Raw genomic sequence first — 12820 nt, 5'->3', positions numbered from 1 at the left:
TGATGAACAACCTTAAAATAGCAAATATTGACACATACATACACTATGAGCTCTTTCCTTTCTCTCTCACTTTCTCTCACTTTCTCACACACACACACAGCTACCAACCTGAAGTCCTCAGAGCCCAACACCTCGGTGTAGTACATGACTTTACACTTGTGTGAGGAGACCTGCAGGGTTGCCAGCACATCGTCCACTCGGGGCAGGTTGGTGGCAGAGCAGGCCGGCATGCTGTGGAACTTCCACTGGAGGATGTAGAAACCTGGCCACCGGGTTATATGGGAGCCCTGGGGAGAGGAGAGAGTAACTAGTGTGATCCCCATCAACAATAAGGCTAGGAAATAATGCCATAACATAATAATTATGACAATATAATTTTCCCAAATGTAAACAAAAAATAGGGCTGGACAGTGTGAACAAAATTAAATAATTGCAATATCTTAACTGAATACACTGATATTGATCATGTGATGATGCTGCAGATATGACTACAGATCTTTTTCTCAGTGATCATTCTGATGAAAAAGCAAGTTACTAATAACATTGATTGAGGTTTTGTTCCATTTAGGTCTAATAAAGCCATGCAAAACATGCTGTTGCACGTATTGGAAAGACTCTAGTACACTCAAAGAGAGGCTTAATCAATGTCATCAGTAACAGCTGTGAGTACCTGCTATTTCATGTCAGAATGGCCGCTGTGGAAAAGATCTATAGGTGCTTTCAGAGTATATTTGAACACATGGGATTTTTGATAAATATGGTCACTGGAAATGTAGACATAATGGCTAAGCAGGTGGGGCTGTAATGCTGCCTTTAAAACCAAGAAAGACACCACGTATCACAATTTTACAATATCCAAAATCCCAGACTATATAAATGCATTCATGTGACAATATCAATATATATTGTCAAGCCCTGAAAAAAAAAAAAAGTACTATAATAATACTACTAATATTATTATTTTAGTATTACTTTTTTTATATAATAAAAGATATGAGTGTGTAGAAAAATTCCTAAATGTGTACCAGGTGGTAACTTTACATAAAGGAAAAAAGAAAAGAAAAAAAAAAAGTTAAGTATAGTTGTGATATATGACCACTAGATGGCAGTGCAGGTGTTAGAAGTGATTCAGTTAATTTCAAAGATGCTTATTGTTATATCCTCATTCATGGCAATGACTGTAGGTTTCAGTTTCTTATGAATGAAGAATTTTTGAGCAATAAAAAAAAAAAAAAAAAAAAAAACTTAATTTAGGATTTTTTTTCCTAAATGCTATGGTTCCAATTTTGTTTTCACATGTGTGCATAGTCACACCCCCAAGATAAATACAAAAATTATTACACTGATAAGATCAGTTTTGTCAAGCCCAAATCATCATTCATGAGGGCAAGAATAACTCATGAACACTGCCTCCTGCAGGCCGGTTTAGGAGTGACTTCCAGCCTGTGACAAGAAGCCAATACAAAAAGTTATTGCTGTAAAAAAGGAACCATTACACAAAAAGTGATGATGTGACTCCTGACCTGCACACTCTCTCCCTCCTTGCAGGTGAGTGGAGACTCCACCATGCTGTAGTCTTGGCCCAGGGTCCAGGACTTGTCAATCAGTTGGACGTTGTTGCCACCTGGGGATGTAATGCCATGGGCTCCCAGAGGGTCCTTACGGGGCGGCTGGGGGGCCCGCTTTGAATGGTAGATGTTGAAGACCACGTCGCCTTTGCACACGTCAAAGTCCCAGGTGATCACAGAGGAGGCGTCGATGATCTCGATAAGCAGCTGAGTAGGGGAAAGGCAAAAATATTCAAGAGTTGGGATGAAACAATGACTGGAGATATGTCAGAAAAATGGAGGAAACAAATGGAGCTCTTATTTACCCTTAGTTCTTATTTCTTATCCTTGCATTCATCTCCTTCATGATCATTCCCTAATTACATCAGTACTGTCAGGACACTATGGCCATCACGCGAAGCAAGTTTTTAATGCAGCTCGATTACATATAAAGTCAAGGCAAAGACAAGAACTGACGTGACTTCGCGGCACGCAATGTGAATGACTTGAACTTCCACGTCGCGAATGATGCAAACACTTGAATCACTTGTATATTCATGTCAGTTAAAAATTTTCAACTTGAGCGAAAAATTCATGGCCATATTCGCACAAATCCACAATGCTTCATGCTTGGTCTGAACACACCTTTACACTCCTCATTACTGGCTGTAATCAAGGAATTGACGCTTATTTTAATATCAGTGCCAGCTAAATGTCTAGATGTATAAGGCCAAATGCCAAGAGAAACAGTGTGTGGAAAATTGTGAACATCTGTTTAGAAGGTCATGAGATAATTAACCTGAAATCAGGCCTATTTTCCAGCACAGAGGATCCATATGGCCAGGTGTCTCTCCCTGTGTTATAAATTACATAAGACTACTACCAATACCTCACTGAGGGCAGCTGGGTTTTTCCAAAGCCAATGCCAAATTTGGGCCGTATTTTGACTTCCAGTCCACTTCGCATTAATTTACCAACTACAACCACTAGATGGCAGTACACTCAATGTAATTCAGTGTGGAAAGCATACATATGTTCCTGTTTGAAAAGTAACCTGCAATAGAAGACATAGACTAGGGCATTCAGTCTAGAGCACACAGGGAATCGCTCATTTACCTAGTGTGTATAATAAATGTGAACAGTCCTAATAGTTCACTGTCAACTCTTGACTTAAAAATGAGATGTAGTGAAAATTTCCATCTTTCATGTCAATATTGTTGCCTACCAAGTTCCCTTAAGGCCTAAAGACTGCGTTCTCTCTCTCCTCTCGTCCAGCAGAGGTGCTCTGTCTCAGGCCTCACCTCATGTGGAGCTCCCTTGAAGATGCTAGCGCTTTGGTAGATTGTCTCAGTCCACAGGCGGACGTCCTCGTTCTCCAGCTCCTCAGGTGTCCGGTACATCGACTTTGGCACCAGGCCGCCCTCTGGGACCTCACACTGCAGAGAGAGTAGGAGGAGGAGCACAGAATGAGGTCAGTGAAGGAGAGCCCAAAGTGGTTGCTATTCTACAGTGTCAATTGCTTCTCTGTTGTTGCAGATCACGTCACAGACTCGAAAAATTTCAGAATCTATCAGTCTCAGAGGACAACCACTGAACATATATGTATCCCATCATACACACAAACACAAACACACTCACCATACACTCTCCTCCCAGGAAGTCAGGGATGATCTCCTTATCGATGTAATCGACCAGTCCTCCAGGACCCTGATAGTCGTTCCCTGCATAGATGAGGAACTTCTTGCGAGTGTTTTCATCAATGAATGGACTTACCTAGTGAAAGAGGAAGAGAATTCGAAATTTGAAACCTCCTCTCAAGTGAGAGGTTTATCATTAAAAAAAAAAAATTTAAGAAAATATTTTTCACATGCGAGTCATTTCTGTGGTCTAAAAATCCCTTAGGGATCCTTTACACCTTTACACATAACCAATCAACCAGCATGGACAAGAGCACAGCACAATGTGTGTGCTTGTTATCGGTCTCACGTGTCACTGTTTGACCTGTGTACTGGAAGTGGAGAGTGTGAGACTCATTAGAGCGAATGAGTCTTGTCTTCCTGCTTCGTACCAGTGTCCAGAGCACAGGGAAGACTCTGGGAGCTCGCAGGATCAGCAGGCGTCCCAGCGTCTCGGGGTAGTTGGCCTCCACCACCTCAATGATCCTCAACAGGGCCTTGACCCCTGGTCGCCACAGGTGACGCATATTCAAACCTTCCAGATCCACCAGACATGTCCAGCAGCTGCCCAGGATGGAGGGAGACAATTATGGAGTAGAGAAACATGTAGCACGCACTACGACCTCTTTCGCACCACTTAGCACCTATCATCCTAAAGTGAGGCTCAAGAGCCAAAAGAGCTTCTTGCTAAGTTCTCAACTCCAACTCCCCTCACCACCACCATATCCCTCTCCCTTTATCCGCTCTGTACGGGGGCTTTGGCGTGACACACACATTCACAGCCCACTTTGCATGCGTTCCTGTGTGGCTCTTCTCCGAGCCGCCTCCTCACTCATGTCTGATATGGCTGACAGCTGACAGATACCATCTCCATTCCCTCCCTCTCACTCTCCATCGCCATCTGCCTCAGAGCAGCCAGAGAAGGACCCGCTGCATTCTTTCCATGGTACACGTGAAACAAACTCGATGTACTGATAAACATGCCATCTGGGTATATACAGGCTAGAGTGTCAAAGAAATGTAGTCCAGCCTGTATATAAACACACCAAGTTAAGTGTGCCATACATTAGAATGTATTTTTCTGTAATATTTCTTGTGCAAGTCATTTTTCCCTCTTAGCCTTGGATCTACACCCACGCTACATTTTGAGTTAAAACATCTGGAATGCTGGCCGCTGTTACATAACCAACGCGGTATTTTTTTTATTTTATTTTATTTATTTATTATTTTTTTTAAACCACTGGTACTGATGGGAGTTTGTACTGATCTGTACTGTGGTTTACCTGATAGGTCGGCCAAAAACCTTGGTGTTCTCCTCACAGCGTCTGAGACCTTCTTCATTGATGGACAGCACCTGAAATGACAGTATAGTGTAAGGTGTGTAAGGACACCCAAGTGTAAGGACACCAATGAGCGCACACACACATTTGCATTCAGCCAACGCGCTTATTCAGAGCAACACATACTGAAAGCAAGAGTAGACTAACGCTTCTATATCCTCAAAATTACATGCAAGCAATATTAAGATGTGCATGTTCCATATAGACATGGCCATGCCACTGATATATATTTGTTCGCTAACCTGTAATTCAACCAAGAAATGACTAACCAGTGCCTTGACCAACCCACACAGACACGTACAGACTAAGTTAGAAGTGTGCTGCAGTGGTGTTACATACATGTCTGAGCAGAGACTCCTCTCCAAGAGCGCGCACCAGTCCTTTGGTGTCCATTTGGCCCAGTCTCAAGATGTACAGAGGACGACCATCTGGAGGAAAAAATAAATACCAACATTATCCATTACAGCCTCCAGATTCTACAAGGCTTTTAGACATTTTTTTTCAAAAGCCAAAGGATTAGAAATTAGGAATAGCAATATTGTGAAATTATGTTAACTGCACTGTCCCGATGAAATAAATAAAATCAAAAACAGTCATCCAAAAGGAACTGTGTGAGTGAGCCTGTGTGTGTGTGCGTGTTTGAGATGTATTTGGGTAACAGAGTAGAGCTGACAAATTGGCCTCATATATAATTCACATGCCTAGCTGAAGGCTGTGGGCTGCTAAAGTTGCTGGTGTGTGTGTGTGTATGTAAGTTGAGTCTGTGGGTAATCAGAGAAGCAAGATCCTCCTCCAGATGGTAGCATGAGTCAGGCCAGCTCTGAGGTGACCTGCATCAATCATTGGCATGCAGGTGTGTACATGTGTAGGTGTGTGTGAGACAGTGACAGAATGCATTGTATCTGCAGTGTGCCCACCTACTCAACTGACTCTGTGTGGATGTAATGATGAATATTGGACAGAAAAGTGTACTGTTTTTTTACTCATTGCACAAACTCCTCAGCACCGTCCTTCCAAAAGCCAATGTCCGTCCTACCTCTGTCATGATGGTGCCAGCCGCCAGTGTAGTAGTCGTGGAGGACCTGCGGCGAGGTCCAGGTCTCCAGCAGGTAGTCCACCTGGTGCTGCTTCCTCCAGGTCAGAGACTGGCACAGGATCTCCCGGGCCTTGTCCATGTTGAAGTCCCTGGCCCGCAGGAAGCGCAGGATGTGCTCATCCTTAGGAATCTTCAGAGTGAGAGAAGTGGGTTATGCTTTAGTTTATTTGTATATGGGGGAAAAAAGCAAAAAATAAAAAGGATGAAGCAAAGGGATGAGAAAAACAAAATAAAAAGGAAGGGAACTTTAAATAGAAATTTGGATATTTAAATACTGATAAAGATTTTTCCCCACAAGCCTTCATGAGATAACATTGCTCAGTGCTGTTCAGTGTGGCCCTCCTGCCTGTTCCTCAGTTCATTGAAAATAAAAAGGACATTAAGATACAATCTAGGATTTATCTTTGACTTGTAGGTTCTTACGTATCAAAATACAAGTATGCTTTTCCTCCCATATTTACAAACATGGCAAATTTAAAATATTTTACAACCTCACAATGCATAATGCATAAAATGTGCAATTCAAATATGTCTTCTATGTACACAAAGCCAATGGTGGGGCAAGTTGTCTAATTGTTTGGAGAATGTCTGTGATGTTCCTGCATGCATTTGATGTTGTTGGTTAAGTGTGTGTGTGTGTGTGTGTGCGTGTGTGTGTGTGTGTTATACCTTGCCCTTGTGCGTTTCCTGCAGCCACTGGCGTAGTCTGATGAGGCAGCTCTCCTGCAGCGGGGTGAGGTCACCCAGGTAGCGTTTGATGTAATCTGCATCCAGCTTGTCTGCAACATACAAACAGAACATATTACAGCATCTCAAATTATCACAGTTAAGTCAAACAGTACAAGGTAGAGCCAACTAACTGCAATGTAATGCCTGAAATACATCTTTATTAAAGCAAAAACTCAAAGTATATCACTAATTCTTTATACAAATGTATGATATTTTATGCTTTTGCTATAAAGTTTGTTGTTGTTTTTTTAAAGTTCTGTTGCATTGCTATACTAATGCAGGTTTCATTTTTCCTATAAGGATTATTACTGTTACAAAATCAGGACAATAGCCTTGCTGACACCCGCTGTGGGCACAGACCTTCGGGAGTGCCAGCCTGATTCTCTGTCAGGCTGTCTGTCTGAACAACACTGCCGTCCTTGTTGCCATCCTGAGTGGCGCTGTTCTTAGCGTCGGCAGGGAGCGGAATGGCGATGGCGGGGGTGACTGGTGGCTTGGGGAGGACAGGTGGGCTAGTGGTGAGGCTGGTGGGCCTGGGTGGAGGTAGGGGGAGGGAGGAGGTCGTCCAACGGGGGACGTGTGTGATCCCCTCGTCCTCTAGCTCCTTAAGGTAGAACTCTATGATCTCCTTGCCCTGGGAGGAAGAGGAGAGGAACAGGAGTTAAGGTGAGAACAGCAGAAGTGGTACCTTATGGACATGAGATGTAAGGGGAATAAAAAACATAAAAACATGGCAGTGCAGTCAGACACAGCAGCCCAGCAACATTTTAATGAATAAAAAGAATCAAGGGCATAATCAGGGGGTCCTTTGCACATTTGTAAGGTTCTTTTATAGGTTTATTTTTAATTTGTATTAATTTAATGATTATATGTTGGCCCATGGCCTACAAAACCAGTTGTCCTCAGATAGGAGATAATCATTTCAACTTGATTAAAACAACAAAAAGTAATAATGTCATTGAATAATATATTTACCACATGAAAGAGTACATCGTAATATGTATTAAAAACTACAAATGATGGGTTTTGAACAATATTTACTATTATTTTGTGATTGCTCAAAATGTGTCCCACATATTCGTCACCACCGTCAGATATTTATTTAAAAAATAATAATAAAAAAACTACAAGGTCATTTACATTCCTGAGGAGCCCTTTTCAAACCTTCAGCTCTACTGCATGCTTCAAGACCACTCAGGCTCCTGGAAGTTTGCTATTTTGTCACAACCATAAATTGTCAACACCGTCACTTTTGTATAAAAAATATTAGATTAGATTATGGAATAAATTTATACTTTTTAAGAAGAGGTCTGATGTAGGTAGCAAAAGGGCGAAAACAAGCTGGCTAATGTGAACAACTCATGCTTATCATGTGAAAGAGCAGGTTTTTGTCACCACCGTCAGACGTCACCACCGTCAGGTTTTCTGTCTGATGGTGATGACTGAAGTCTGACAAATGCTTATAACAGGGCTCAGGATTGTTATTTTTTGTACCAAATAGTTAAATAAAGTTGTTAAGCAAGAAGCCACTGACTTGAGTGGTATAAATTTTGGAAATGTATGTTTTAATGAGGCCACTGTCACCACCGTCAGATTAGTGTCACCACCGTCAGAGGCAGTTATATTTGTGCATTTCTGCATTGTTTACAGAGTGGACCGCACCATTTGTTTTTACGTTATTTTATCAGAATTTTCCTTCTTGTTTTTACTGTCGAGAGTGGCTAAATTGTTTTTTATTGTTTCTGATAATGATAATTAAGTCTCTAGGTCTAAGTAAATAAGTTTAAGTCTAATTTGGAAAAGGACAAAAGTACATCAGAAAAAAACATGATTCCTTTATCTTTAATTCTACTACACTATATTACCAAAAGTATTCGCTCACCTGCCTTTACTCATACTATGAACTGAAGTGCCATCCCATTCCTAACCCATAGAGTTCAATATGATGTTGGTCCACCTTTTGCAGCTATTACAGCTTCAACTCTTCTGGGAAGACTGTCCACAAGGTTGAGGAGAGTGTTTATAGGAATTTTTGACCATTCTTCCAAAAGCGCATTGGTGAGGTCACACACTGATGTTGGTCGAGAAGGCCTGGCTCTCAGTCTCCGCTCTAATTCATCCCAAAGGTGTTCTATCGGGTTCAGGTCAGGACTCTGTGCACGCCAGTCAAGTTCATCCACACCAGACTCTGTCATCCATGTCTTTATGGACCTTGCTTTGTGCACTGGTGCACAGTCATGTTGGAAGAGGAAGGGGCCCGCTCCAAACTGTTCCCACAAGGTTGGGAGCATGGAATTGTCCAAAATGTTTTGGTATCCTGAAGCATTCAAAGTTCCTTTCACTGGAACTAAGGGGCCAAGCCCAGCTCCTGAAAAACAACCCCACACCATAATTCCTCCTCCACCAAATTTCATAGTCGGCACAATGCAGTCTGAAATGTACTGTTCTCCTGGCAACCTCCAAACCCAGACTCGTCCATCAGATTGCCAGATGGAAAAGCGTGATTCTTCACTCCAGAGAACGCGTCTCCACTGCTCTAGAGGCCAGTGGCGGCATGCTTTACACCATTGCATCCGACGCTTTGCATTGCACTTGGTGATGTGTGGCTTGGCTGCAGCTGCTCGGCCATGGAAACCCATTCCATGAAGCTCTCTGCGTAACCCTCTTTGCACTATGCGCTTCAGCATCCGCTGACCCCTCTCCGTCACTTTACGTGGCCTACCACTTCGTGGCTGAGTTGCTGTTGTTCCCAAACGCTTCCATTTTGTTATAATAGAGCTGACAGTTGACTGTGGAATATTTAGGAGCGAGGAAATTTCACGACTGGATTTGTTGCACAGGTGGCATCCTATGACAGTTCCACGCTGGAATTCACTGAGCTCCTGAGAGCGGCCCATTCTTTCACAAATGTCTTGTTTCACAGTCTGCATGCCTGAGTGCTTGATTTTATACACCTGTGGCCAGGCCAAGTGATTAGGACACCTGATTCTGATCATTTGAATGGGTGAGCGAATACTTTTGGTAATATAGTGTATATACAAGCCCAAAGAAGGCCCTGTATGTGGATTTAGTGCCTCCCAGTAAAGTGGCAAGGAGAGAGAGAGGGGGAAAGAAATAAGAGAAATCATTGAGCATTATCAATGATGATTCACTGGGTCTGCAGTGGAAGACCCCTGACTGTTCAGAGCTTACACAAGCTCCTCTACACGACAGCAATGTGATACAAACTGACTTATGCAACACCAGGTTTCTACACTCACTGCACAGAATACAGGAATGCCATGTCTGCAATATCAATACTGTACCCAACATACTGCATGGGGGAAAGGGTGCTATGAATATTTCAAATTGTTTGGCTGTCCAGTGATCTTGTGTGTGTGAATGTGAGAGAGAGAGGGAGATGGTATGCAAAGATGGCAAGGAGATAGGTGTGTGTATCTCTCGGACAAATGCCAACACACACTTTTGGCAGCAACAGTGAAATATTGCAGGTACAAGGTGTACTTAAGTGTATGATTAGATGTACCACAGATAGACACCTTTTTGATACTGCTGGCATACTGCTTCATAGCGATCTTTTCCACTGTGCTCTCAAAGCCGAAGAAGGACTTGATGTCCAGGCTGGCTGTTTGCTCAAAACATGTCCAGTCTTCATTCTCTGGATGGACCTGTGTACACACACACAAAAAATACATGGAGAAACAGGATGACCATGTTACTATGGCAACCACACACCCAGCTTTGCTGGATGATGACGCACAAAGAGAGCAAATTTCACACTGTGCACTGTGAGGGGGAGTGTGTGTGTCAGCTTGTCTGTATAAAATTAGCCAGTCCTTTACACGTGAACAGGCTGCAGAGTTTGTAAGCTGAATGGTAGAGCGTACACGCACACATGCACACACCTATTATACATTACATGATGTATTTCAAGCAAAAATCAGGGCAAATTTGGGGTTGCTGATCAGCATTAGGCACCAACTTGTCTTCCTGCACCGATCTTCAATAAACACCAGCTTTGTTTCATCTGTCCATCAACAGATTCTGTCACTGTAGCAGGTCTTTTAGGCAATTTTGCAAAAAAGTTCCAGAAACACTTACTTGCACACTGTCATTGTTATTTTCACACTGTCATTGTCAGGAATTTTGAGTAGCTTTTTGTGATGATCACAGTTTAATACATTTTGAATTCGGGCTGCAAAACCACAACATGTGTAAAAAAGTCATGGGGGCTGAATATTTCCTGAAGGCACTGTGCTGGTAGCTTCATTTGCCTTGGCTACCAAAATATTTCAGCTTTAGCCAAGTCCATTAGCTCAGTCTAATTGAGCTGTCTATCCCGGTTACGGTCTGACAGCATCAAGTGCGAAAGCACATAATAAGAACCCCTGTGTGGCCTTGGACCTAAAATTAGCACTCTAGTTGGTTGGAGGCTAATACAATGTGCTTGACCTCATTAACTCAGAGTGTATCCATTCACTGAAGGGCAGGTCTATGGTCAGAGTTGAGCATGCAGCGCACAGCGACGGGGCCTGGGGGAGGGCGTTGACACGCTGGCGTCAGATCAGTGTTTAAGTGCATTCAGCCAGATTGTGAGTAAAAGGGCTGAATAATTCACATCAAGAGATGGGCTGGAATAGCTAGGAACATACTCAGTGCTGCTCTGAACACAGCTTTTTCTGTCCGTTTAGAAAAGCTTTCAACATGAGGCAGGAGAGACATGGGCATTAGCATCGTTGGCTGTTGGCAGCTTGCTATGACTGAACAACAGTTTAAAAGTGTGTGTGTGTGTGTGTGTGTGTGTGTGCGCGCAGAAGTGTGGTCCTGTATTGCTTAATGGGTTCAGCATAATCACAAATGCCAAGGTCATGGTTTGATTTTCCTTCCAAGACCACCTGTGCCAAAAATACACACACTCAAGGTGCTGTCAGGTGCTTTGAAAAACAGCCTCCACTACATGGCAAGTGTGTGTGTGTGTGTGTGTGTGTGTGTGTGTGTGTTACTGACCGAATAGCAACAGGTTTCATGAATGATGACCCTGTTGGAAAAGGTCTCATTGTGGGACTCGATGTGCAGCGTCCTCTCCTTGCGGTTCAGGGTGTTCCTCTGGATGAAGTAGACATAGTCCACCCCCGCAATCTATACCACAGACACAACAAATGCAGTGGTACAACATGAACTGACTTGAAGGAAACTTGACGGAAGCACATAGAAAAGTTCATGTTAGATTCCAACTTGCCTGACAGTCGCAGTAAAAAATGACTGTAGCTTATCCACAGACTTACTTACTCTTAATTCTTAAATAGACAGAGACTGGAAAGAAATTATAAGTTGAATCCTAAAATACTCTATATACACATTTTGGGGATAAATAGATACAACTTATGCAAGATATCATTGCTTTTTGATTTAAAAAAAGAATATAAGTACCTCTAAAATCAGGCAGGCTTTCCTATACACTTCATATATTTTGTCAACCCGCCCAGGTGAATTACCAGCCACAGACTTTTTTTGGATGATGCAGAGGTAGTGTTTCAAGTATATCTATTTATGATAGTGGGTTAACTATTTGTAATTTGTTATAATATCCTTACACTGCCTCACAAAACCAGCGTAAGGATATTATTTTAAGATATTATTTTCTTAAGACCACCACCATCATTTTGTCTGAGCAAACATTAACATTTTAAATGATAAATATCTAATCTTGGAGTTCTCTGCAGGTTGTAGTTGTCCCTAAATCTGTACTCAACACACCCTTTTAAGGAGGCGTGGGGCGTCCACATCCAGCGCACAGCGGCGCTCAATCTTGTGGGTGGATCCATCCTCGCTGGCCTCCTCGTCCACTATATCACTTGCCACGAACATGGGGATGAGGTGACAGGTGGGGAACCGCCGCTCATACGCCTGAAAGAGGAAGGAGAGAAATAATAGTCAAAGCCATTTCTTAACCTGGGAGGGGTTTAATTTGTCCCAAATTAGGATTAATTCAGGTTCATTCAACGGAAACTAGAACTAACACACAATGTGAATTTGCATCATAAGTTTCCCTCTGTCCACTCTTATCTCCCTACCACAGAACAGACAGACAATAACAACGTTATCAGATGACAGCCACAGACAAACCCGTCATTAGATGTGATCTGTATCAGTCTGTGGGTTCTTTAGATAAAAAGGTTGGAGCGCCCCAGATTGTTTGGGTTTTTATTTCGCACAGGAACGTCTGCTTCATCTGCCTGCAACTTCTGAAATTTTCTCACATTTTCCATAACTAATAAACACTTACACAGATAAAGCTGTGGCCATATACATATATATGTATGTGTGTATATATGTGTATATACGTATATAAACTGCAATTCCTCAGCTCAGCTCTATTTTTAAATACTGTGCAGGTACAATGGAACTTAACACCGTAAAATGATGTGCAAT

At 42.5% G+C, this 12820-nt stretch overlaps 1 protein-coding gene across 2 annotated transcripts in view; it reads right to left on the bottom strand.

Moving 5' to 3' along the window:
- si:dkey-237i9.1 (SEC14-like protein 1) overlaps positions 1 to 12820 on the bottom strand; it is a 37892-nt gene that overhangs the window by 4958 nt on the left and 20114 nt on the right. For both annotated transcript variants that reach the window (XM_030082022.1, XM_030082106.1), the window contains 13 exons: positions 12146 to 12295; positions 11396 to 11527; positions 9928 to 10056; positions 6749 to 7022; positions 6329 to 6438; positions 5600 to 5789; positions 4903 to 4991; positions 4507 to 4577; positions 3616 to 3787; positions 3186 to 3320; positions 2849 to 2983; positions 1524 to 1775; positions 109 to 287 (listed from right to left, as the gene is read on the bottom strand). In XM_030082022.1, coding sequence (XP_029937882.1) covers positions 109 to 287; positions 1524 to 1775; positions 2849 to 2983; positions 3186 to 3320; positions 3616 to 3787; positions 4507 to 4577; positions 4903 to 4991; positions 5600 to 5789; positions 6329 to 6438; positions 6749 to 7022; positions 9928 to 10056; positions 11396 to 11527; positions 12146 to 12295 — 2018 coding nt within the window. The remainder of the gene's footprint in view (positions 1 to 108; positions 288 to 1523; positions 1776 to 2848; positions 2984 to 3185; positions 3321 to 3615; positions 3788 to 4506; positions 4578 to 4902; positions 4992 to 5599; positions 5790 to 6328; positions 6439 to 6748; positions 7023 to 9927; positions 10057 to 11395; positions 11528 to 12145; positions 12296 to 12820) is intronic.

Source organism: Myripristis murdjan, chromosome 1, assembly GCF_902150065.1.
Source record: "Myripristis murdjan chromosome 1, fMyrMur1.1, whole genome shotgun sequence".
In the NCBI taxonomy this organism is placed as follows: domain Eukaryota; kingdom Metazoa; phylum Chordata; class Actinopteri; order Holocentriformes; family Holocentridae; genus Myripristis; species Myripristis murdjan.
The sequence above is the reverse complement of the archived record's forward strand: the minus strand, read 5'-3'. Positions and strand labels throughout refer to the sequence as shown.